Raw genomic sequence first — 24,424 nt, 5'->3', positions numbered from 1 at the left:
AATATGCTTCTAGAACTTGAGCCTGTATCAGAGTCACCTGCAGGGATGGTGAAATGAGACTGCTGACCTACCCTCAGCACTTCTGATTCAGGAATGCTTGTTGCAGTTCTCACTGTGAGAACCACTGCTGTGTCACAATTTGCGGTCATTTTCTCTTTCCCATCAGGTAATCCCCGCACTTCAGATGGTTGGGAACACATGGGCAACTTTTTCTGACATCTGTGGCATTATAATTAGCATATAAATATAATGAACAAAACTAGTCATGAACTTAGGCAAGAATTTTACCCCCTCAAAAAAAGGCTGATCTTGGTGAGCAAGTTTAGTCTCTGAGATGGTGAGTACCAAGTGTTGAGAGATTCTGCTAGAGTCTTTTGATGAAAAGATGACACTAACAGATATTTTATCTGCATCTGAATCATGGCAATGCACAGTTGGGGGTTGGAACATTTCTTTCTAATTCAACTTGAAAATATGTATTGGAGGCCTACTATGCATCAAGCACTATGCTGATCATTGGTGATATGATGATGGTCTCTCTCCATAAGAAATGCACAATCCACTGGTGCCTGACAGGAGAGGATAATTGATTATGAGGTCATCATACAGTAGTGGTTCTCAAAGTGTGGTACCTCAACCAGCAGAAACAGCATCACTTGGGAGCTTATAAGAATTGCAATAAGAATTTCTGAATCAGAGGCTCTCCAGAGCAGGGTCCCTCCAGGTAACTCTGATGCATACTCAAGTTCCTGAGTGTTTACTGTGTATCAAGCATCATGCTAAGTTCAGTACCTATATGGCATCATTGAATCCTCCTGAAAACCCCAATTTACGATGAATTAACTGAGGCTAAAGAGGGTAAGCACCTTGCCAGTCATGGAGCAAATAGTAAGCAGGGGACTGTGCTTCAAGCAGCCCAGCTACAGAACACACACCCTTAACCTTCCTTGTGATTTGAGAACTGAAAGGGTACCCAGAACTGGGGGAAGGGAGGGTGGAAAGGCAGGGACAAAATTGGGAGCTCATAAAGAACATTGACTCATTAATGGAAAAATATTAATCAACGATTAAATAAATAAGAATTTTTGACAATGCTTGCTTTAGGGGAGTCATTGGTGTGGTTTCGGGCTCACCCTCCTGTGGTTGCTTGTACCATGTCTGACTAGAAGAAAACGACTGTGCTGCATTCTTTCTGTACCTCTTTGAAAGGTATGCCAATTACTGAGGGGTCCCCTTAGCAGCCACAACTGGTGTGGAATTCATTCCTGGCTCCTAGTCCTATGAGATAAACATCCCCTTGATGTTGTTTAGCATAGCACTGACACTGAAATCGAGTAGGCTGGTGAGCTGGAAGTTGAGTCATGATATATTTATTAAGCTGAGCACTGGCTTTAACACTCAGAAGAACACCAGATTAATTCAAGACATATTTCTAGGCCTCATGGGGCCTTGGTACAGCATTGGTTTTGCTGGTGGACCACCCAACATCCATTAAGATGGAGAAACCAAATCTTCACTTTGGGCTCATTGTGCTGCACAGTGACAGAACTGGAGATGAAAAGGGCCTCGGTGCATGTGGAACACACGCGCAACGGACCTGCAGCCCCTCAGCCTGTGTGCATTAACCCCACAAGCAGCCTGGCTGCAGGGTGAGGTGCTTGTTTGTGCATAAACACTGTCATTTCACTGGGACTGCTATTTCATCTTTGAACCTTGGCTTCAAAGGAATACTGACCTTATTCCCATAGCTTGTCTTTCTTTGAAGCGCATGGCTTTGCATTGCAGATTAAAGTGAAGACATTCATCAAAAAAGAGATCTGGCCAACCGCTCCCCAAACTCAACCCCGAAACAAAGCCTTGAAAGGCTCCAATCACAGTGGCAGCGGAGTGGGCCAAGGATGAAGGCTTGGAGCCGGGTTCTCTCTCTTAGATCCTGTAAAGCGGCTCTGGCATGACATAGTGCTTCCCTTTGAGTGTGGGGCAACTTTACCAGGAGAGTCTGTCTACATCAGCAGAAAGGGGTGAGTTACCGTAATATTCCTAACCTGTCCTGCTCATTTTATTTAAAGCAGGCATTGTCATAAATGAGGCCAGCATGATCATTCAGTGCATGCCTTTGAATTCTTCAAAAGAGGCATCAGGCAGAACCATCCGAAACTTGGCTGATGATTCTCTCAATTTTCTTTCCTCCTACTTTCTTTTGTTCATTCCTTTGAAAAGAAACTGTCCTTTCTTTCTCTGTGGTTCTCCAATCTTGGCTCTAAGGAGACAGGCTACCCACATAGCCTTCTCTTATATATTTATCTCTTTTCTCTCTTAAAATGGCAAGAGTAGTGAAGGGAGGAACTTTAACTGGGAGGTTAAAATTAATAACCAAATAATTCTTTAACTTTAATGCTAAGAGAGAAAACCAAGGAAATATCTCCAACCTCAGAAGAATAAATATTGATGATAGACAACTATCAAAGGAGAAGTGATTATTGAGTACAATTTTTCTGCAGATCTTCAACTGTGATCAAATACACAGAATGAGTTCTCTCTGGGATGAAGTGGTAAAGCAATCCAAAGGAAAGAAGGAAATGGTTGTCAAGTTGCGTACATGTAAATCATCTGACTCTGATAACACATACATAAAAGGGCTTAAGAAATAGGCTAATTTTCAGAGTAACTTTTTTTCTAGTTATTCATTTCTAAAATAAGACCAAAGGATAATTCTGGTAATTGTAAGGCAATTCACTTAACTTGTTCTTTAACTTATGTCTCAAATAATTGTTTTCCATTAGGAGATGCATGAAGTTCAAGATCATTAAATGGCTTCATGAGAAACCAGTGGTGCTAGGCCAGCTTTTTCTACAACATGACAGCTCATGTGGGCATGGAAAGCTCTATTCCTAGCTTTAGTTTTAAGAGATTGAAACAAATCTACTTATCCATATCATATCCAATTTACTACCCTCCTCAAATTTGGGTGTGGCTATGTAACTAGGTTTGGCCAGTGGATTGTGGGCAAGGTGGTAAGTGTCACTTCTGGGCTGATGCTCTCATTCTCTAGCCAATGTAGGCTACATGCTGAGATGGCCAGCATGAGTCACTGTGCCCATGGACGCCAACTGTGCAGAGTTGTCTGATTTGTATCAAATGTGGTACAAACAAGAAATAAACCTTGGTTTTATTAAGCCACTGAGATTTTCAAAGTGTATTTGTTATGTGGCATAAATTAATTTATCCTGACTAATGCAGGGCTTTGGAGTACGTGTAGTCTTATCTCACTTCCATCATAAGAATCTTTCCTATAGCAGCCCTGAGACAATGGTCCAAATACTTCTTGAACACCTCAGGAAAAACAGCAAATAACATGGTAAGCAATTATATAGTACTTACTATATAATTGTTTTCAGACATAATTTTAAGCATTTTACATGTCTCATAAAAACCTTAACTCATCAATAAAATCTCCCTCCTTTTACAGCTGGATGAACTGAAGCACAGAGAAGTAACTTGCTCAGGGTTAAACAGATAAGTCACTTGCCTCAGGCTACCTAGTATCCTAGGTGTCAAAATCAAGCAGCTGCTTTCAGTCTATGCCCTTAACCATCGCACCATGTGGCTTCTCTAGATTGGATTTTCATTTCCTTTTCACACAGACTGTTCAATAAAACACAGAATCATAAAACTCAAAAGACAAGGCTGGAAGGGACCTTAGAGATCAATCAATCCCTGCATTTTACATGGAGGAGAAACAAAATCTCTCTGCAAGCCATTTTCCTGCTTTTGTGAGAAAGATCTCCCTTGGGGGTTTTCAAATTAGTGACCTGGGGATTACTAGAACTCAGCAGAAAGGTCACAGGAGCTGTCAGTTTGGAGATTAGAATGACTAACCCTGTTCTAATCTATTTTATATAGTAGGCTTCTGGGTAAATTTGTATGTGAATATTCTACTGCTTTGATAGATTTTGAAAAAATGATGAGTTTCTCCAGACTTCTCCTGAGGTAGTCGGCTTGTAAGGTTGAACTACTTGTAAGGTAAATAATAGGACCTCATATCAGCTGGGAGGTGGGGTGGGACACAGGGAATGTTTATCCTAGGGGTCAGTTCTGGCCCAGGATAATTTGCTACTTCCACAAAAAGACTCACTAGATTGTCTGGCAGCAAGAACGGACTTATTTACTACTGTTACCTACTCTGTAATATGTAGTAGAAGCTCTATAAACTGTATGTGAAAGAGAGAAGGAGGTTCCCAAGGGGTTTTGATGAAACAATTTTTCAAAAAGAAGATTAAGTTCATTTGGGTTGAGCAAATCAGCATGCTTTGGCTGCAGTGACCCAATGGCAAAGAAATGGCTGGAAAGTTATTGTGTGCTGTTTTGTCTATGTATTCTCAAATGGCCAGTGGTGGATTTCCTCTCCCATGAAAGAAAGAAAGAGAAAGAGAAAGAATGAGGTAGATATATAAAAAAATGTATATTAAATTGACAGCTCTGAGAAAGCACAGGCAAACATATACCTTAGCTTGATTCATTTTAATGCAACTAATTATACAAAACTAACCAAATGTGCTGATCACATTAAGAGGTAAATGAAAAACTTTTCTTTGCCTTAAAAAAGCATTTCTTTTTTTGTGTGTATTGACAGCAGTTTTGGTACATTTATGTACCAGGTATGATGTGTATTAGGGTATGATGTGTATGTGCTATTTATGTACATGTGGCTTGATTTACAAATTCAGATACATTAACTCAAAGGTATATATTTTAGAAGAGGGAACTTGATGGGGCAAGAGGACACAGGGAGAGGTCTAGGAAAGGATTTTATGGGAGCTGTGCTCACTGCAGGCCCTCTTACCTTGTGTGGTCCCATCCAGTCCCATGATGAATTTCATTGATCTGATGACTTGCTCTGCTATTGGGGGGCTCATGGATGTAGCATAAGCAGCACTATGTGAGTGAACCCGTAAATAATCCACCAGGTCCTTTAGTAAAGGAGGAAAATCCAAAAAGAAGGCAATTAAATCTTACTGTTGGTGGTGAAAATCACCTCTTGTCCCAATTTCGTTCATCATAGCATAAGACATTTGATTCTTGAATGTGACCCAGTTTTCAATGGGCATTACCAAACATTTTTCTATCCCTTTTCTTAGTTTCTCTCTCATAAACTAAGAAAGTATCCAGTAGAGGATGTAAATTTGGAGTTGAGGTCTATAAAGCCAAACCAGATGTGTAAAAAAAAAATTATTTCCCAAACATTTGTTGAGTACTTAGTATATACAAACACTGGCTTAGTATTCAGGAGTGTCCAAAGAACACAAGATGTGATCTTGCCATTGAGGATATTACATTAAATTGTGCCCATGGAAAAGTAATGGTAGGAAAAGTAACAAGCCATACAAACTAGTATATGCAACAGGGCTACAGCCTGCAGAGGAAAGAGAGTAGGTATGTGCTAGTTGGAATAGATAGGGAAAGTTCCAGGAAGAAAGTGAAATTGATTAAGTCTTGAAGAATAAAGACAAATATAGAGCAAAAGAAAACTTGGGTGGGGAGATGGAGTGGCAGAAGGGAGAGCTCGTTATACCTTGGGCAATAGGAAACTACTGCAATTATGTGCAACACTATTTGGGGTTCCAACTCACTACAGAAAGCTGGTTTTCAGTGTCAGCGGGAGGAATGATTCTCTACCTGTGTATTTGACTCCTGAAGCTAAATATAAGGTCCCACATAAGCCTGCTGGGAGCCTAAAGTGTTGGGAACCGCCCTGACTGGTATCAGAGGCTGAAACCCCCGCCTAGGCTAAAGCTAAGGGAACGCCCTTGGAACCGTGAGCCAGCAAGGAGACAAAAACTTATCTCCCTGGCAGGAATGCTGCTTCTGCTGCTTTATTCATGACTGAACCCCCAAAAGCTTGGTCGGTTAGCCAAAGACGGGTAAGATTCCCCATGGGGGGAACAACCTAAGCCAGGCACGATCACTTTTGGGAGGCCCCCCAAAAAGAAGGACTTGGGGGGGGGGCTGCAGCAAAAGGGGGTGATGGACCCTCACTCCTCGACTTTGACAAAGTCTGAGTTCTCAGCGTCTGGGAGAAAATCTCCTTATCTCTCAGTTGCCTTAGTTCCCTTGCTCCACCTAAGCCTGAAACAATGACAGGGTGGTGCAGCTCAGTACTGAGAAGTGCGGATTCCCTGGGTGATCAGGCCTAAGAAAGAACATGTAAATTACTGTGAAACCTTCTTTGTTTAGAATGCTCTCTGTTGAATGAGAAGGGTCTTAGGAGGAAGTTAGTTTGTTCCTCAGTCTTACAGCTCTTTGACCCCCCAACTCAATAGACCGGGCAGAGTTCTTTGTTTTCTATGGTTCCTTACTTCCCCTTAATGAGTACTGTACTTTACCTGAATTATTATGCAGAATGAGCCCAATAAAAGCAGGTATGGACTGTAAATCGGCGCGCTCCCCACTAGGGGGGGTGGCCATTCTGTCCCTACTTCCCCACAGAAACTAGTCTGTCTCTGTGCATGTGTTGTTTTTTCTCGCGTGTTTATCGTCGAGCCATCCACAGCGTTCCGTGGTCACTGCTGGCCGGTGACCCATGCGCAACACTAAAGAAACTCTAATATCCTAATGTCACAGTCAGGAGGGCCTCAGAGCTGGCATCTGGAGGCACTCAGCTCCAGCTGGGAATACCATCTATTTGCCCACTTGTACTGGCTCATTACCTGGGACCTTCAGGGTGTTCTGCAGAAAAGCTAATGGGCTGATGAAAGCTCTCTATATTAGCAGTGGGATCTGTAGAGGATCAGTCACCTTCTCTTCTAGGACAACAAGACAATTTAAAATCCCACTTAAGTGTCCTTTCCAATTATTCCCTCTTGTAGGTGAACTGGGATGGGGGTAGCTCTGCATTGGGCAGACCCATCTCTTCCTAATCTTTGCTTCACTGGCTACATCCATTCCCACCTCTGAGCCTGGGACTGTGCCCTACCCTCCACTTTTCTATCTCTCTTGGGGTCATCTTCATTGCTCATCTTCTTCAGTAAAGAGAGTTACCTGCTTCCCAGCTGGTTGGTGACATGATGCCTCTACCTGGCCCATGTAGGGAACCAGTAGCTCCATTTTGTCCTTCCTGTTTTCTTCAACATGTCCTTCATTCTAAATCCCATCTTCCATGCATTCTTCTTCCCTGAAATCCTTTCTTCCCTTTCTCCTTCATTTTACATTCTTTTTTCATTCCTTTTTTGTTTCTTTCCTCCTCTTTGCTTTTACTCAGATTCCCTCCCTCCTTTTAATTTCAAATTCTCCACTTAATGTTTTTCTCTGTTTCTATTTCCTCCTTTCCTCCTTTTTTTTTTCTTTTTCTTTTCTTTCCCCACCCTGACCCTCCACCTTCTGGCTCTGGGCTATGTTCTGGGTGTGGAAGTCCAAGAAAAGAAGAAGAATAGAAAAACTAGTTATTGGCAGCCATTATCTACTTATATTAAAATTAAAATTTGATTCCTGTCTATTCTTTTGTTTGGTGAATCTCTTTTGTTTGGTGGGGTTTCACTATATTTGAAGAGTGTATGTCTGATGACCTAAGGCACTGGGAACATAATATTTGGGATATTCACTTTGGAGGACAGCAGGGTGGGGGGTGTTGCTCAAAGAGAGAGGCAGCCATTTTCCAGAGTAGCTTCAGCAGATCTGTTCTTCACAGCTCTATGTTCAGTGCTCTCTTTGGGCAGCAGCAAGGGTTTTCCTTCTCTATTAAGAGCTGGTACCTCCCAGCATGATGCTGAAGAAGCCAACTAGGAGACCTGGGAGGGGCTCCTGTGGAACTAAGTCAGGAAAGGGCTGTTTCAGGGAGGTAATCTGGCCTTGAAGAATGGGTAAGTTTGGATATACATAGAAGAGGTGAAAGGCAAGGATGTGCACTAAAACTAGGGATCGAGAAGGCATCTTAAGCAGCTAACAATGGAGGAGTCAATTAAGAATAGAGAGAGAAGCTAGAGCTTCCAAGAAAAAGTGATGAGGGGTTGTCTCCTTGAAGGCAAGTATGACCTTGGAGCTATGGCACAGGCTGTGGATTGTTTGGGTTTAAACTCTGGCTCTGCCACTTACTGATATGTGACCATATGCAATTTATTAAACTTCTTTGTGCCTTAGTTTTCTTCTTTGGAAAATGAGACAATGATAATATCTCAGAGTCATGAGGATTGAATGGGTTAATACATATATAGTGCTTAGAATAGTATCTGGTATAATATACAGTGAATAACTGATGCTGTTGGCAGTTATCACTGGGTTTTCAACCCAGAGATTCTTAGAACTGGGAGAATGGGTGGAGGGAGGGGACCAAAATATAAAAATTCCTTGGAGTCCCTTTATTACAGCTCCCTCATTTTGCAGAGGGTAATGTTTTAAGTTTATGCAACTACACATTGGACCCAGACATCATACTAAAGATGTTCAGTCCAATACTTCCTCCATCCTTATTTGAGGGAAAAGAAAGGACAACAGAAACTTTAAAGAAAGGTGTGTACCCAAACCTGACAGGTTGCTTGACTCTGAAAAGATGGCATAGCTGATATAATCGCTGATATAATCACTGATATATCTACAGCTGAAAATCATTGGCTGCTTGAGGCTCCATTTTAAGAACTTTATGTGTTATCTCATTTTAGCTTCATAATAACTCTGTGAGGTAGGTACTATTTTTATTTCTATTTTATAGATGGGATTGCTGACTCATAGAAAGGATCAGAAAATTATCCAACCTAATAGTGGTTAGATAGTAAGGATATGGACCCAAAGAGCCTGGCTCAAGAGTCTGCACTCTTAACACCACACTTATTACTTCTTCAGACCAGAAGAGGGGGGACCAGGAGGGCAAAGAGAAGACTACCTTCACTTCTACTTTTTCCTAATCCACAGGGACTGTGTCTCTTTTTTAGGGGGGAGGACAGGATAATTCCTTATATACTCAAGTATTTATAGTACTAAGCCATAGATTGAATTGTATCAGTATCGAATGTTTCATGTCTATTAATCTTATATCTCCAAAGAGACTGAAATCTTGAGAGTAGGAAACAGAGTTATACACTTTACTGAAAATGCTGAGTGGTCTGTTAAATACTGATGGTCTAATACTGATGGAGAATGGGGTTGTTTTAAGGGTTAAGGAAGGATGGTAAGGGTCCCTGAAGTATATAGGGGGACACTAAGCTGCTTTCTTAGGGGAAAAAAAGTAGCCTTGTGGCATCACTGACAAAGATCAGACAAGGAAACAAAACAAGGCTGCCTTTGATCCCTAAAAGGCTCTTCTCAATGTCCTTACCCCCAATTTTCCTTCAAAAATTTAGAAATTTCGTAAAACCAAGGCCATGTGCATTCTTAGTTTGAAGTAAATGCCTCATCAGTGCAATATCACTTCCTTTTAAAGTTAAGCTTATCTTGCTCATAATCTTCTTCTAGACTGAGTCCATTTTCTATCAGAGTCTGAGTGTACAGACATGGACTAATTTGCTTGTGTGGCTAGAAAAGTGGGGTTCTTTGAGTAACTTCTGTAGAGCATCAAGGAAAGCCTTGTTTTCTGTTTTCTTAAAAAAAAATTCCATTTTAGCATTCCCCCATTGGGTGCCATGAGCCATGAATTAAGAGTTGGCTTTGGTCTTTTGCAAGGCGAGTCTGGGTTGTGTCTTCCTTCAGGGTAGGTTAGAGGTCTTCTCACACTGAAGTTTCCATGTCCATTTGTACGTTCAAAACCCTGATTATTTTCTCTACCCATAGGTCTGGAGTTCAAGGACAAGGGTGGCTTTTCTGAGAAAATCAGACAGGAGACTCTTAGAATAAACATCTTGGCATTCATTCCATGACCCCCATTTACTTCAAAGGGCTGTTAAATACAGCCAGGGCTGAGCATGCGGGGCAGAGCTGGCTTCTGCAAGGGGGCTGCCTTCGTCTGGCACACAGGCTTGTGGGGATAATGCTCACTCCAAACTCGGCTGCTCTGTCCCATATCCCTCCTCCAGAATTCCAGCCCTGCAACCTATCAATCATGAGGGCTACATTTGCTTTATTCATTTGTAAGTCTCTGGTCAGCCAGTGGAGACTGAAAGACAGTGGTCAGCACTAGGCATGCAAGAAAACTCAGGATCATACCTGAGAAAAATGTGGACCCCAAAACTGGGTTTGCAATGTTGACCTATCTCCTCAGCAATTGGATCCATAAAAATTAAAAAATAAAAATAAGAAAACTAGCCACATCATCTCAGACATTCTTTAAAAAGCCATTCACGGCATAGAACTCTGACAGGTGAAGATAATTACCTGACATTTTACTTCAAAAATCTTAAAAGAACAGATTGTTCCAAGTTGGGTTGCTCATAGATCATCTTACAGCCACTCCAAACTCAAGGTGAGCAAAAGAACAAAATCTTGCTGAACTTTGAGAGCCTTTTTGGCAGTTTTCCTGAGGTGGAGAGAGAAGGGTGAGGTCACAGCAGTAAACTCCAATAAGCAGAGATGACTTTGTAGGACACTTTGTCATGGGAATACCCAGGCCAAGATGAAATCTCTACTCTGCGCTAGTATCTTAGCACCAAATCATTTTTAAAATCCTGTCATTTGTTTCCAAATATTTTTTCTTATATGATGCATCTGATTGCTAAGGTATATAGTTCTCACCTTGACCAGCTCCACAAAGATTTCTAGAGCCTTCTAGTAACTGTTAGTGAGAATATGTATAGTCCCCCTATAACTAACCCTAATATTCATATTTAGAAAGAGAGGCAGGAACCAGTAAGTCACCTTTTTCTAGCATTTTAGACCCAAGTGATACTTTAAAATCTCCCAAGTTTTACTAAGAACTCAATGAACATAGTAAAATTTAAATTATTAGGGTTTCAGAAAAATGCATAGTCCTAATATGGGCATGCTAACATTTTTTTATGGTTAATTTTGTTGCCTTTTAACCTATTGGTTTAGAATCCTGTATATTTTTGTAGTACCCATCAAATTGAGACATAACCTGAAAAATATCCAGGGAAATTTATATGGTGAAGTCCTGAAAGCTGTACTCTACTTAAGTAGATAAGTAGCAAGATTTTTTTCAAGCAAAAGCATTAGTATTTGTCCTACCCTATGTCCCATCAGTTAAAAAAGCAGTTTAAAACAAACAAAAAGTGAAAATTCTTCACAAAGTTTTTCAAAGTCTAGGGAAATAAACAATGATTTAAATGGAAACTATACATAACTTAAAGTTAACATAATTTTAAAAATTGAAGGTAAGAAAAGCTGATATAGAAGTTTCATGAACTTGGGCTCATTAGGCTGGAAGGAAACCACAGTTTATCTGGGTTTGTCACAGTCTGACCAAAAAATACCTTTCCAGACAAGTGTGTATCTGGCTGATTTTTAAATCACCAGGGAATGACACATACATACACCTTCTCAAGTGACCTCCTATCTCCTGCTCACTCTTCATGTCTTGAAAACCTCCTTATGTTTTCTAGGTTTTGCATCTTGCTGTTTCAAGGCAGAGTCTGTACAGGCTAATGGATCTCTGCCAAACACTTCCTAATTCTTGCTGCCATCTAGTGGTAAACTCATGAACTGCAGGGAAACAAGAGGGAGGAGAGAGGTAGAGGAGGAAGAAAGGGAGAAGGGGAGGAGAGGGAGGAGGAAAGGGAGGAAGAAAGGGAGGAGGAGGCAGAGGAAGAGGAATGATTCAGTCCTCTGTGTCCAAGTACTGTATGCACAAAATGAGTATTTTAAAGAGCAACAAAACAAATAGATCTATATACATTTTCTGCATCCTGATTAATGTAAATAATAATTTTCACAATTGCTTAGTATCTACCCCAGATGAACAGAAGTTACATGGACAAGAGCAAGCACACCTTTAAAATAGTTTACTGACTTTGGGATAGAGAGTGTGAGAGAAAACTGTGAGCTGGTCCTTACTTTGGGGTTCATGAACCTTTGTTTAAAGTGATATCAAAAGAAGAAACTCGAAGGGGGAAAATGTGACAACTGCCAAATTTGACAATATTTCAAGGATCGGCTTGCTTCAGTTTATTCAGGTGCCTTCAGTTCAGGAAACAGAGTTATGCCTGGTTAAAATTTTTCTAGCTCAGAACTGCTGCTAAAGTAATCACAAAACCACAAGCTCACAAACTACTGTAGCCTAGAGAAGGGGACTCCTACATCTGAGACCTTCTGATCCCATTGCCTTTTCAGTCAAGGAAGGGAACATTTAACCTTTTACCAGATTTAGCTGAATTTCGTAGGATCCTGGGCATTCCGACTGTTTTTAGCATTACCCAGCTAATTCCCACAGGATGAAAAACAGTGCTTTGAGCTTGGACGAAAAGTAGTACTTATTGAAGGGTAAAGACCACTGAAAACTCTGAACATTTGAAGCATTTGTGCAACTCATGGCAGGGCAAGTGGCCACAATGAAACAGTTGTTTTAAATAACAGGATTTCGATGACCACACTGTTTTCAGCTGTTCTCCCTGGTTTTCCCAACTGGTTTACCACGAGTCTGAACTCTTGATCCTGCTGGTCATAGTAAGCAAGGAACTCAGAATTTTAGGTAAGCTGTTGATGCCACCTGCACACATTAGTTTTGGGTGTGCTGTATCTGCCTGGGTGGAGCCAACACCACTGTCACACAGTCTCTTTGGGACAGGCATAGGCCTGTGTGCAATAGCTATCAGGATGTAGATAAAACTGCCATACAACGAGGCAGGCAACTGTCTTCTTTATCTCTCAAACCCAAGTTTTGAATATTTCATTTTCTTTTCTGCTTCCCTCTTCTTTAAAATTTCTTTTAACATTTATTGGCTTATGCTGGCAACCCCCTTGGTGATATTGGCATTAGAATGACCCTAGTAACACTCACTTAACAGTCTAATCTCATCAGATCAGAATTTTTAAGGCATATAGGTATTAGCGGATGACAAGATTTGATCCATGAATTATCCAAAACTGTGAGAGAGAACTATTTTGCAGAGAAAATCCCTTAAAAGGAGGTTTCTAATCTTGTGACTACTATTTTGATCAGTACTCTTTAAGCCCACATTGTAGCACAGGTTCGTTCACCTCTTGAATATCTGATCTTTGCCTGCACTGTTGATTTGTATTTTCATGCCACGAAAACCACACTGCTTACAGTTTTGTAACATCTCCTTATCATTTCTGTGGTTTGGTATACAGAAATACAATCCCCCATCATTGGCCTATAGAACTGACATTCATTCTAAGACTTCTTCCATACTGCCTGCAGAGTTCATCATCCCTCTCCTTTGTGCTGTCTTTGCCTGTGTATACCTCTGGTGTAATTTTATAAAAATGTGATTACTCATCACATGTTCCTCTGCATTGTCAGAGAGTGAGCTTGTTGACATTCTGGGGGCCACGTGGCTGTGAACCCTCTGTCATGAGGCTGCGGTGATCAAATGAGGTGTGGTGAACTGAACTGAAGCTCTTATGGAACCCAGTTAAGCCCTTCAAAACATCCCCAGGTTGTTCAAATTTTAAATAGACACAAGGAGCCCCTCTCTTACCTTCCTTCCTGCTATGTAACCTCCTGAGGCTCCAAAGCTTTTGGTGAATGTGCCCATAAGCACGTCGACATCTCCAGGGTCCATTCCAAAGAATTCCGCTACACCTCGGCCAGTTGGACCCACAGACCCAATACTGTGAGCTTCATCTATGTAGAGGTAAGCCTTGTATTTCTTCTTTAGAGCCACGATCTGGGGCAGATGCACAATGGAACCTTCCATGCTAGGGCATAAGGAGAAATGTTCGTCACTAGTGTGTACCCTCCTAGGAAGCTCTGCGTTACTCTCCCTTTCAATATTTTGCAGAGAGCCTGCCCTGACACTAGTCAGGGATGACAGAGATGTTTCACTCTTTTCTTCTTAAGGGATATTTTTTTTTGGTCTGAGACAACCTTCTCAGGCTAATATGACAAGGCTAATCTGGCAGTACTTCATAGGAAAAGAATAAGTTACATTAGTGGGTTTAAGTGCTTTGAGTTGTTGTAGCTAATTCCCAAGTAAACAATTAGCTCACAGCATTGTTGATCAATTTATTTTAAAGATGACAAGTTTAGTTAGACTGACAACTATGGATTTTGGGTATTTGCAAGTTTTAATTAAATTGCTCCATGTGATCCATCCTTATCAGCCTGTCACTCTCTATTTGGCCAGTTCTGGCCCTCTCTGACCTAAACTCAGTGCTTAAACTGCTGGAGATTGAAAGAAGGAATTAAAAACACACAAAATAACTTTATTTTAGGACACATAGTATTAATTAAAGCACAACAGAAAGTTCTTAGGATCTGTTATGCAATACAGTCATCCCCACTCATCTTTGGGGGCTATGTTCCAAGACCCCCAGTAGATGCCTGAAACTAAGGATAGTCCAAACCCTATACATACTGTACTTGTTTTTTTATACATACATATCTGTAGTAAAGTTGAATTTATAAATTAGCATAGTAATACATTAACAATAATAACACAATAAAGTACAGTTGTAACAATATACTGTAATAATTGTTATGTGAACATGGTCTTTCTCTCTCTGATAACTGACAGGACCTGCTAACTGAGATGACCGCTGAGGGACTAATGATGGTTCAGGGAGTGTATACAGTGTGGATACTCGGGACAAAGGGATAATTCATGTCCTGAATGGAATGGTGAAATTTCATCACACTACTCAGAATGGTGCATACTTTAAAACTTATGAATTGTTTATTTCTGGCACTTTCAATTTAATATTTTTGGACTGTGGTTTGCCACAGGTAACTGAAATGGTGTAAAGGAAAACCACAGATGTGGGAGACCTCTGTATTCACTGGAAATCAAGGGTTCATGTGAGGCATCTGGTGGTGTCCCTTCTTTCTGTTCCTTCAGGGCAATGGTTGTCAGTCTTGAGTGAACACCAGAATCCCTTGAATGGTTTACTAGAGCACAGATGGCTGGGTCCCTGCCCCAGAGTTTCTAATTTAGTAGGACTGGGATGGGCTGAGAATATGCATTTCTACCAAGTTCCTAGGACATGCCCATGTTGCTGGCTGGGGACAACAGTTGAAGAACCACTGCTGCAGATAAACTGTTTTGTTTTAGCCCTAAGTGCTTACTTTTTCATGATATTATAAATTGCAAAAACACCTCAGGTTCTCCAGTAATGAGAAAAACATGAAATAAATAAATAAGCAAAATTATAATTTATATTTAAATGGCAACTCTGAAAATCAATGACTTCAGTCAGTTCTCAGAACACTTGGTAAACTGTGTCTGCATCACACACAGTTTTGAGTCCACTGACAGGAGAGTCTTATGAGAACACAGACTCGCACCCTCACCCCACAAAGGAGTTTGTCAAACAATTCAAGCAACCTGTCAATTTAGTTCAAGAACTAATCAACTGACACAAACAGAGTTGAACTTTTCCTTTCTTCCTAATTAGTTTATTTATTAAAGTTAATACATTTAGAAAAATAAACCTAAGTGTTAGGTCAATTCAATCAAAACAGTCCAGCTGGTTGTACAATTACCCAGACCAATGGTGTTGGTTTGGAGGGAGTATGATGATCAAGGGTAGCATGTGTATGTGTGTTTAAAGGACTTTGTTTTTTAGAGCAGTTTTAAGTCCACAGCAAAATTGAGAGGAAAATACAGAGATTTCCCACATGTTCCATGTCTCATACATCTGCATAAACTGCCACCATTGTCAGCTTCTCCCACCACAGCAGCACATTTGATACAGTTGATGGGCCCACATTGACACATCATCACCCGAAGTCCCTAATTTACATTAGGGTTTACTCTTGGTGTTGTACATTCATGGGTTTAGACAAATGCATATATAATGATATGCATCACACATATTCATCATACCACCTATTTTCACTGCCCTAAAAATCCACTGTGCTCTGCTTATTCTTCCTTGTCCCCACCCAACCCCTGGCAACCACTGATCTTTTCATTGTTTCCATACTTTTGTCTTTTCTGAAATGTCAGTAGTTAAAATCATACACTATGTAGCCTTTCTAAATTAGCTTCTTTCATTACTAAAGTGCATTTAGTTTTTTCCATGTCTTTTCATGGCCTGATAGCTCATTTCTTTCTAGTGCTGAATAATATTCCACTTTTAGATGTGCCACAGTTTATCCATATCCATTCATGGACTGAAAGCTTGCTTCCAAGTTTTGACAATTATGAATAAAGATGCTATAAAGATTTATGTGGATGGTTTTGTGTGGACACATCTTTCCCTATTCTTTAGGTAAATACCAAGGAATATGATTGCTGGATTGTAGATAAGAACATATTTCATTTTGTAAGAAATTACCAAACTGTCTCCCAAAGTGGCTGTACCATTTTGCATTCCCACCATCAATGAGTGAGAATTTCTATTGTGACACATCCTTGCCGACATCTATTGTTGTCAATGGTCCAGATTTTGGCCATTCTAATAGATCTGTAGTGGTGCCTCATGGTTGTCTTAGTTTTCATTCTTTTGATGCTATATGATGTGGAACATCTTTTCACATGCATATTTCCATCTGTATATCTCTGTATATCTTCTTTGGTGAGTTATCCATTAAGGTCTTTGGCCAATTTTTTTAATTAATTGATTTGAAAGAGAGAGAGAGATTGATTTGTTGTTCCACTTATTTGCACATTTATTGGTTGCTTCTTGTATGTGCCCTGACTGGGGATTGAACCTTCAACCTTGGCATATCAGGACAATGCTCTAACCAACTGAGCTATCCAGCCAGGGCTTGGGCTCACCTTTTAATCAGGTTGTTTGTTTCTTTATTATTGAATTTTAATAGTTCTTTTATATTTTAGATAACAGTTCTTTATCAGATGTATCTTTTGCAATTCCAATTCTCTTGACATTGCCTTTTGCAAAACTAGAGCTTTTTATTTATCTATTTATTATTATTTTTCATTGTTTAAACTCTTAGTTTTAATGAATCCAGCTTATTGCATTTGTGTTTTACACAAAGTTGTTCTGAATGGCTGTTTTTAGATGTCAATGAAATGAAGACCAAACAGAGTCAACTTCTCTTAAGTTTGTGAGTTAATTCCAACATTTTCTTAGATAAATTGCTTGCTAAAGTTATTTTCATTGAGGAGGAGGTGGTACAGCCATCTAATTACCTAAGCTCAGATTGTAGCCATACCACTTACTAATTGGGGGTGTGAGTAGGTTACATGATTCTGTGCCTCAGTTTTCTCATATGTAAAATAAGCATGATGGTGAGACCCTCCTTAGAATATCCTTATAAGAATGACCAGAAATAATGCTGATAAAGTGTCTCACACATAAATGAGTGCTCATTGGGGTGTTGCAGTTCTTGGGAGAAAGTGGTTGTGATGAGGCCTAACTTGAGAGGTGGGAACCCTTGACAATGCTCTGTGTTGCATCTTCTAGGAAAGAAGCATATGGGTGTCACACATAATAAATGGCTAGATGCCCTCAAAATTCTAGATTTTCTTCTCATCTTTAAAATGTTTTAAGTTGGTAACACAAATATACTAAAAACATAACATGTCACAAATAACCATTCTTTGTTCTGGAACTGAATTTGGCAGGAGCCAGAGTTAATGTTGAACAATTTGCAGACACTCAGAGCAGCTAATTAGCCATCTGTCACTGGGGCTGGCTTAGCTGATGTTAGGAGTCTGCCCACCTGGTTTATATTTCTCCCTGTAAGATTAATGACTCTACAATACTGCTGATTTCTGGAGTTAATGCAGGGTACACATGAGTCTAGGGAGAGCTCAGCATTTATAAAGAGTTATATTCACTTGCACTAAGTCTTCAATTTCTTATTGTGACCTAATTTGGATTGAACCTTTCCCTATAGTGGGATAATGAGTTTGGTGCATGCATACAGACGATCATTATTCTTGCGCATATCTGTCAAAAACAATGTAGAAAACAAGGAGAGTGTTTAATTCTTTCTTTCAGAATGGAAAGCTGTGATTTCTTTTGACTTCAATAGAAGAAATCAACTAAAATACAACTGCAGGTAAAGATAATGCCACCAGTTAATTTGAAGCCCTGTGAAGGGATCTGAATTATTCTTAAACCAGTGAGCCAGTGATTAATTTCTTTATGTCTTTTCTATTACATAATGTATTAGTTGAGTGACAAGACTTCTTTTTGAAGTCTTCTCACCACCATCTCCTCCACATATAAACCATATTATCCACTAGTAGGATTGGGAATTAAGCCAGTGGCTTGCCAACTTACATGGTGGAAAAATCTCCTTGGTGGTCCCAAAGTATAACCCAAGGGAAAAGAAGGTGGAAGGAGAGAACAAAAAGAGCTAAGACTAATTAATAATAGAGTTACTAGTGCTTCTTATTCTTCATCTTTATTTGTTTAAATGCTAAAGGTATAGGTTAGAGATTACCACTGAAGTTTTCAGTGCTTAAACCCACAGTATTTTGAGGAGAATGGCTTATATTCTTAGAGAAAATGGCATTCAGAGACTTCAGAATTTGCCATTCTCTCTCTCTCTATATAGATATATTTTATATATCTATCTATATATATTTTTCTTTTGGAAGGGCTGGATGTTATTTTTTGGTTAATTTTATTTTAAAAGTTTGTGCTCCAGCTATGCTAGTTTATATTTCATGTTATCTGGGACCCCTTTCTCCTTCTTTAGTATATTTTTGAATAATTTTGAGATTTCTCAACTACAATGAGTCAAAAACTAGACTTCCCAGAGATATAAAATTAGAAGAGTGTGATTTCAAAGTAATACTTAAAAAAAATACAAATCAGAACACTAAAATATTACTATTGTACTTTTAAACCAAAAATCACGGAGTCATGGAACTTTAAGCTTTAAGTTTCAATCTTCCTATTTTACAGATAAAGAAACTAAGTCCTAGTTAGGCTAATGCTGAGAGTCAAATGGATAACGTTGCAGTTCCCATGTTTACTTCATTAGATGCGGACACATTAGCTGACTCTCCTGTTTATATTGGGCCTCTGTCTCAACAGGGCCACCTGATTTGAATCCCAGCTCTGTTTTGCCTCAGTTATCTGCCCTGGGGCAAGCTATCCAGGCCTCAGATCCTCAATATCTTCATCTTTACAATAACCTCAAGAGACATGGAGAGGCTCACTACTCAAGATGGCACATGTGAAATGTTTAGCAAGGAAATTAATGTGATTTCCTTCCTCTGACACCTCTCCTTCAGGTGGATGAAGAGCTAATGAAGCCGCTTGGCTACATGGGTGATTTATTTTCCAAGTTGCAACTTTCTCATCTGAAAATAAATTTAATGACATTGGGTGCAAGCTTACTATGAGAGGGACTTCGGCAAGCACTGGCTTATATGACCTCATTTATGTAGAAAAGAATGTTACAAAGGGTGGCAGCTGTAGGTGGCAACAACATTTGAATCCAAATCTCAGGTCTCCCTTCAAGTCCTGGCTATTCTACAGTCTATATGTAAATAATAGTACATAGGTTATTTATAGATGTGACATTGCTATTATTTTTGTTGTAATTATTATTATCTGCTTTTGTGGCACTTACTGACTTCTTGGCCTTGGTATTTAGCCTTTTCTACATTGATACCTGCCTGAAACTATCTAATTTGGTTGACTGTCCTATCTGGAGTTATAAAAACATTGATTTATGTGAGCTTTCTGTGGTGGGATAATGTTTTCCATGGTGGGAAACCACAAGCAAGAGATAAAAAAACCCTGGGGGTGAAAGTTTAATAGATGCTTTGTGTAGATATCAACAAGGTAGGGGTCCATATTACATCTCTAAAAAGTAGAAATGAATTAAACTGTTGATTTTACATTCTTAACCCTGGCCCTTTGGAGAATCTTGTGGGAAGTAATTTCATTTTCTGGTGACAGCATCAAATGAGAACATCCATGTTCCAAAACTCTATCCTAGGCTAGCTGTATTTTACAGTTGGGGAAACTGAAGCTCTAGAAGGTGCTGAGGCCTAGACATGCTTTGTCTACTGTGTATGAATGAAGCCTGTTAGTCACAGTCTCATTTAAAAACAAGATTCCTGTGCAGGAAAGATAAAAGGAACTTATCTATGACGACACATCATGGGAAGTGGACACTTCACTCTGTATACCTGCGAGGTTAATTGAGCCATTGGGGTAGACCCACCAAAGATGGCTGCCTGCAAGTCTTCCCATCCCTGTACACTAATCCAGTTTTCCCATCAGGAGGTGGGCTCTATTTCCCCTTCTTTTGAATAGGGGCTGGCCTTGTAATGTGCTTTGACAAATAGAGTGTGGCAGAAGTGGTACTGCACAAGTTCTGGGCCTGGCCTTTGAAAGGCTGTCAGCTTCTGCTTTCCTTCTCTTGGAATCAGCTGCCATGCTGTAAGGAAGCTCTGGATGAATGGGACAAGACTACACATAGAGAAAGCACCCTAGTAAAGAGGAAAGAACAAAACACTTCAGTCAACAGCCAATGCCAAGAGCCCAAATGAGTAAGTAAGATCATTTTGGATGCTCCAGCCCCTACTGAACTCCCAGCATAATACAATCCCATGAATGATCCCTAATCAACACCATGTGGAGCAGAAGGAGAACTGCCCAGGGGGTCCAGACACCCCACAGTAGCATGGGAAATAACAACTCATTGATGCTGTGTGAGCCATTATATTGTGCAGTGGTCTAGAGGGGGGATTGCAAAACAATGGAATGTATTTATACATTAAACCCACATTATTAAATTGTGGGTGTATTCTTACATGTTTAAACTCCAATCACCTTCAAAGTATTCTCCATTTGATGTAATATACCTATTAAGACATTTTTCCACTGCTCAGAACAATTTTTTAACTCATTGATTTTGATGCCTTTTAGGGTTTCTGCCATTTTTTGTTTCACCTCTTCCAAATCGGCAAAATGTTTCCCTTTGAGGATTTTTTCATCTGAGGAAACAATAAAAAGTTGCTCTGGGAGAGATCAAGTGAATGGGGAGGGTGGGGCAGGAGGGTCATATCAGTTTTGGCCAAAAACTGCTTAACATTCAGTGTGGTGTGGGCAGGTATGCTCATAAATCACCCATCATGAAATGGGTAAATGCATCGAAAGTCTTAAAAAAAAATCACTGAAGCAGAAAACTGTCTCTAATAACAATGCCAGCTGGTACACTGATACAGATGGATCCCTAGAACACTCACCTGGCAGGGGAGCCTGTACTACAAGGGGCCCACCCTCCAGAAGATAATTCTGTTTTTGGGGGGGGGCCCGTCATATTATGCAGTGATAGATAACAGAACAGTAATCACTACTAATGAAGCCTAAGTTGTGGTTTGGTGCCATGCTGGTCTAGAGCCAGAAGTCCACACCCAGCTCCCCTGTCCTCCTGAGATCATGGTAGGAGGCAGGTCCTGTGTAGCCATTAACAATACCTGCTACTGGAGTGATTTCTTTTATTACTGATGGAATATTTGAGAATAAAACACTGGTGGCCCACTTAATTTCAGCCATGATCAGTGTGCATACAATGCAATTTTACTTTAGTGGAGTCAAGTTTTATTTATTTTCAGTTGGATTTTGTTTACTGTGGTAAATGGAGATGCCCCATCTGCTCTCCCTCAGGTGATATATCCTCCTGTATTCCAGGACTGAGTAACAGGTGTTTAGATAAGGGCTCCCCTCCCAGACTGGCAACCGTCGAAAATCACACAGGAAGAAATATCTATGCTTGTGGCATGATAGCCCAGAGGCAATATGCAATTATTTCCTAAAAGTAGCAAGTTCAGGGCCAGTGAATAGTCCAATTATGCTACAGCAGGGTTTTCCAACCTCAGTCCTGTTGACAATTGAACTGGTAATTCTTTGTTGTAGGGGACTATTCTGTGCATTGTAAGATGTTTAGCAGCTCCCCTAGCCTTTGCCCACTAGATGCCAGTCTGTTCTGCAGTTGTGACAATGAAAATTGCCAAATGTGCCTCAGATTGGGGTGAGTTTTGGGTAAGAATTAACCCTGGTTAAGAATGCTGCTCTAGGGTGATCCCAGAGATTTAATAAACAGGATACACTCGCAGGCTGACTGAGGAGTTCCCGATAGGTGATGCAGGGGTAGCCTACCAGAAACTTGAAATGCCAGCTTTGCAACCCCACAGGAGCACTGAGAACATGAAGAACACCAACCATTGGGGCAGTAAGTACTAGAGAAAAAGAATAAAGTGATGCTAGGATGATGATGACGATGCTGCTGCTGCTGCTGCTGCTGCTGCTGCTGCTGCTGCTGCTGCTGATGATGTGATAATTTTAAATTTGGGAGAAGGCACTTCTTTTTTTCCAAAATGGATAGAGACACATTTCATCTACTGCTTGTTATTTAATTAAGGGAAATAGTGTGCACTCTGGGAACAATTGGATTAGTTGGCTTAAAGAAATGCTACTTCTGTTCTCAAGTCTCCTTTGTGGACACACTCCTCTTTTTTGGGAAGTTGAGCCCTCATTCTCCTCTTTTCATATTTTTCACTTTTTAATGGTTATCTCATAGGAAACATCTTCCTCAATTCCTGTAATATTAGGACTGTTTGAGAACTTATTTAGGAGTGAGAAACTTCTGAGATAATGTTTCTTTACTCTAGGACTAGTGTATCTAACAGAAGGAGAGCTTGGAGAACATTTCCACTTCAGTAATCAATTCAGACATGGAATGAGGCAATCTCTGTCACAAGCTGCAATATAAAAGTATAGCTCTGAATAGCTTTAATGGGTGTTTTGTCTGCTCAGCTCAAAAAAGGGTAGGAAAACTCAGGCTGGAGCATACCTTCAGAAGCTAAGACTGTTCCCTCCCTCCCCCTCCCCCAGTTCTGTATGGAGAATTGCACTCTAAATTGAAGAAAATGAGCAGGCCTTTTGTATTTTGATACCAGCTACCTGGCCAAGTTCAGCAAGCAACTGGAACTGGATTGCACTATCCAGTTAGAAACATCCAGGTTCCCATGAGCAACATCTACTAGAGTTTTAAAGTAAAGGAACATTCTGATGTTCAATCACCCAGCCCCTAAAGGCCTTTGAAACTGTGAGACAGCCAAAGGTAGAGGAAAAAGTCAATGCAAGTCAGTAATGTCCTGTGAGGATATTTCTGAAGAAGACTTCACAAGCATGCCAGCCTCCAAGGTGCTCCAACGTATGTATAGTCATTAAAAAGACAGGTGACCCAAGGTCTGCCAGCTCACATGAGTAGCTCTAGCTCAGATCCCTCCATAATATCTGTATTTAGCCCATTTTTCTATTTAGCTAGGAGAGTTCAGCCTTTTTCCATTTGCCAGCTTGCTGTGGGCTTCAGAGTATTCAAATGTCTCTGGTTATTTACATACCTGTAGACGCCCTCCACCAGGATGAGAATCTTTTTCCAAGCTCTGTGGGTTCGAGGCTGGCCGTAGATTACAGCATCTCTCAGGAGCTTCTCTAGGCTTTGCATGTCTTTAAATAATACAAAAACAAAAACAAGAACAAAAAAACAAATCCCTGAGTCATGAAAGGGGTTTTCTTCCTCCCCTATTATCATTTTTGGGGAGGCACCAGATTTTTTAGAGTCAGGCTGAGACCTGAACTTTTAGAAAGCAAAGTTAGAATCAGAGAACACTTGGGGGGACACAGGGGTCCCTTTTTTAGTAAAATTGAACTCTGACAAGGTGACTAATTGGGTTTCTGTAACAGAGAGAATAAACCTCTGCTGGAGGCACACGGCTTCATAGGCTCTTAAAAGGCTTTCCTTTCCTGCCTTAGGAGAGGCTGAAATTCTACATGAAATATCTCTTAGGCATAAGGTTTCCAGCCAGGTTAACATGAACCATGAGAGGTAAAATTAACTAACACTAGTTTTTAAGACATGAGCATGTTAATGTCTAGCTGAGTTTGTGTGGAGTGGCAGCATCGCTGGTAGCTGTCTCACTTCCTATACTTTGGGACTTTTACTTTTGGAATCCCCCAACTTCAGAGCTGTCAACGCTTAAGGGCAGTAGGACAACTTTGCAAAATATTTGGAGACTTCTGGACACATTAATAATAGCTTAGAATTATTGAGCCCTATCTGCATTCCTTCTAAGCACATTCTTTGTAATAACTCATTTACTCCTCTCAAAGACCCTAAGGAGGAGGTATCTGCATTTTATGGTTCAGAAAACTGAGGCCTAGAAGGGTGTGGCAGGTTGCCTGAGGTCTGTGATCGGAAGCAGCAGAGAGCCAGGATTGAAACCTATGCAGTCTACCATGACCCACATTTGTGACCACCACCTTTTGTGTGGGAGCCACTGTCTCTTCTTATTCTCCACAGTGATGTAGAATGAGCAAGAATGAATGCCTGCTAGATTTATCTCAACTTTGGTGTCAAATATAATTAATAGTGACTTTTCATTTATCTCTAGTCAGAGTAGATGACTGGGCTTTGAATGGG

At 40.3% G+C, this 24,424-nt stretch overlaps 1 protein-coding gene across 1 annotated transcript in view; it reads right to left on the bottom strand.

Moving 5' to 3' along the window:
* SPTLC3 (serine palmitoyltransferase long chain base subunit 3) overlaps window positions 1-24,424 on the bottom strand; it is a 152,669-nt gene that overhangs the window by 24,827 nt on the left and 103,418 nt on the right. The window contains exons 7-9 of the mRNA XM_045833316.1: window positions 23,346-23,451; window positions 13,539-13,758; window positions 4,844-4,970 (exon numbers count right to left, since the gene is read on the bottom strand). Of these exons, the coding sequence (XP_045689272.1) occupies window positions 4,844-4,970; window positions 13,539-13,758; window positions 23,346-23,451 (453 nt within the window). The remainder of the gene's footprint in view (window positions 1-4,843; window positions 4,971-13,538; window positions 13,759-23,345; window positions 23,452-24,424) is intronic.

This window comes from Phyllostomus hastatus, unplaced genomic scaffold, assembly GCF_019186645.2.
Source record: "Phyllostomus hastatus isolate PE091 unplaced genomic scaffold, TTU_PhHast_1.1 phas_contig_17, whole genome shotgun sequence".
NCBI lineage: Eukaryota > Metazoa > Chordata > Mammalia > Chiroptera > Phyllostomidae > Phyllostomus > Phyllostomus hastatus.
Note: the sequence above shows the minus strand (reverse complement) of the source record. Positions and strands in the feature narration are given on the sequence as shown.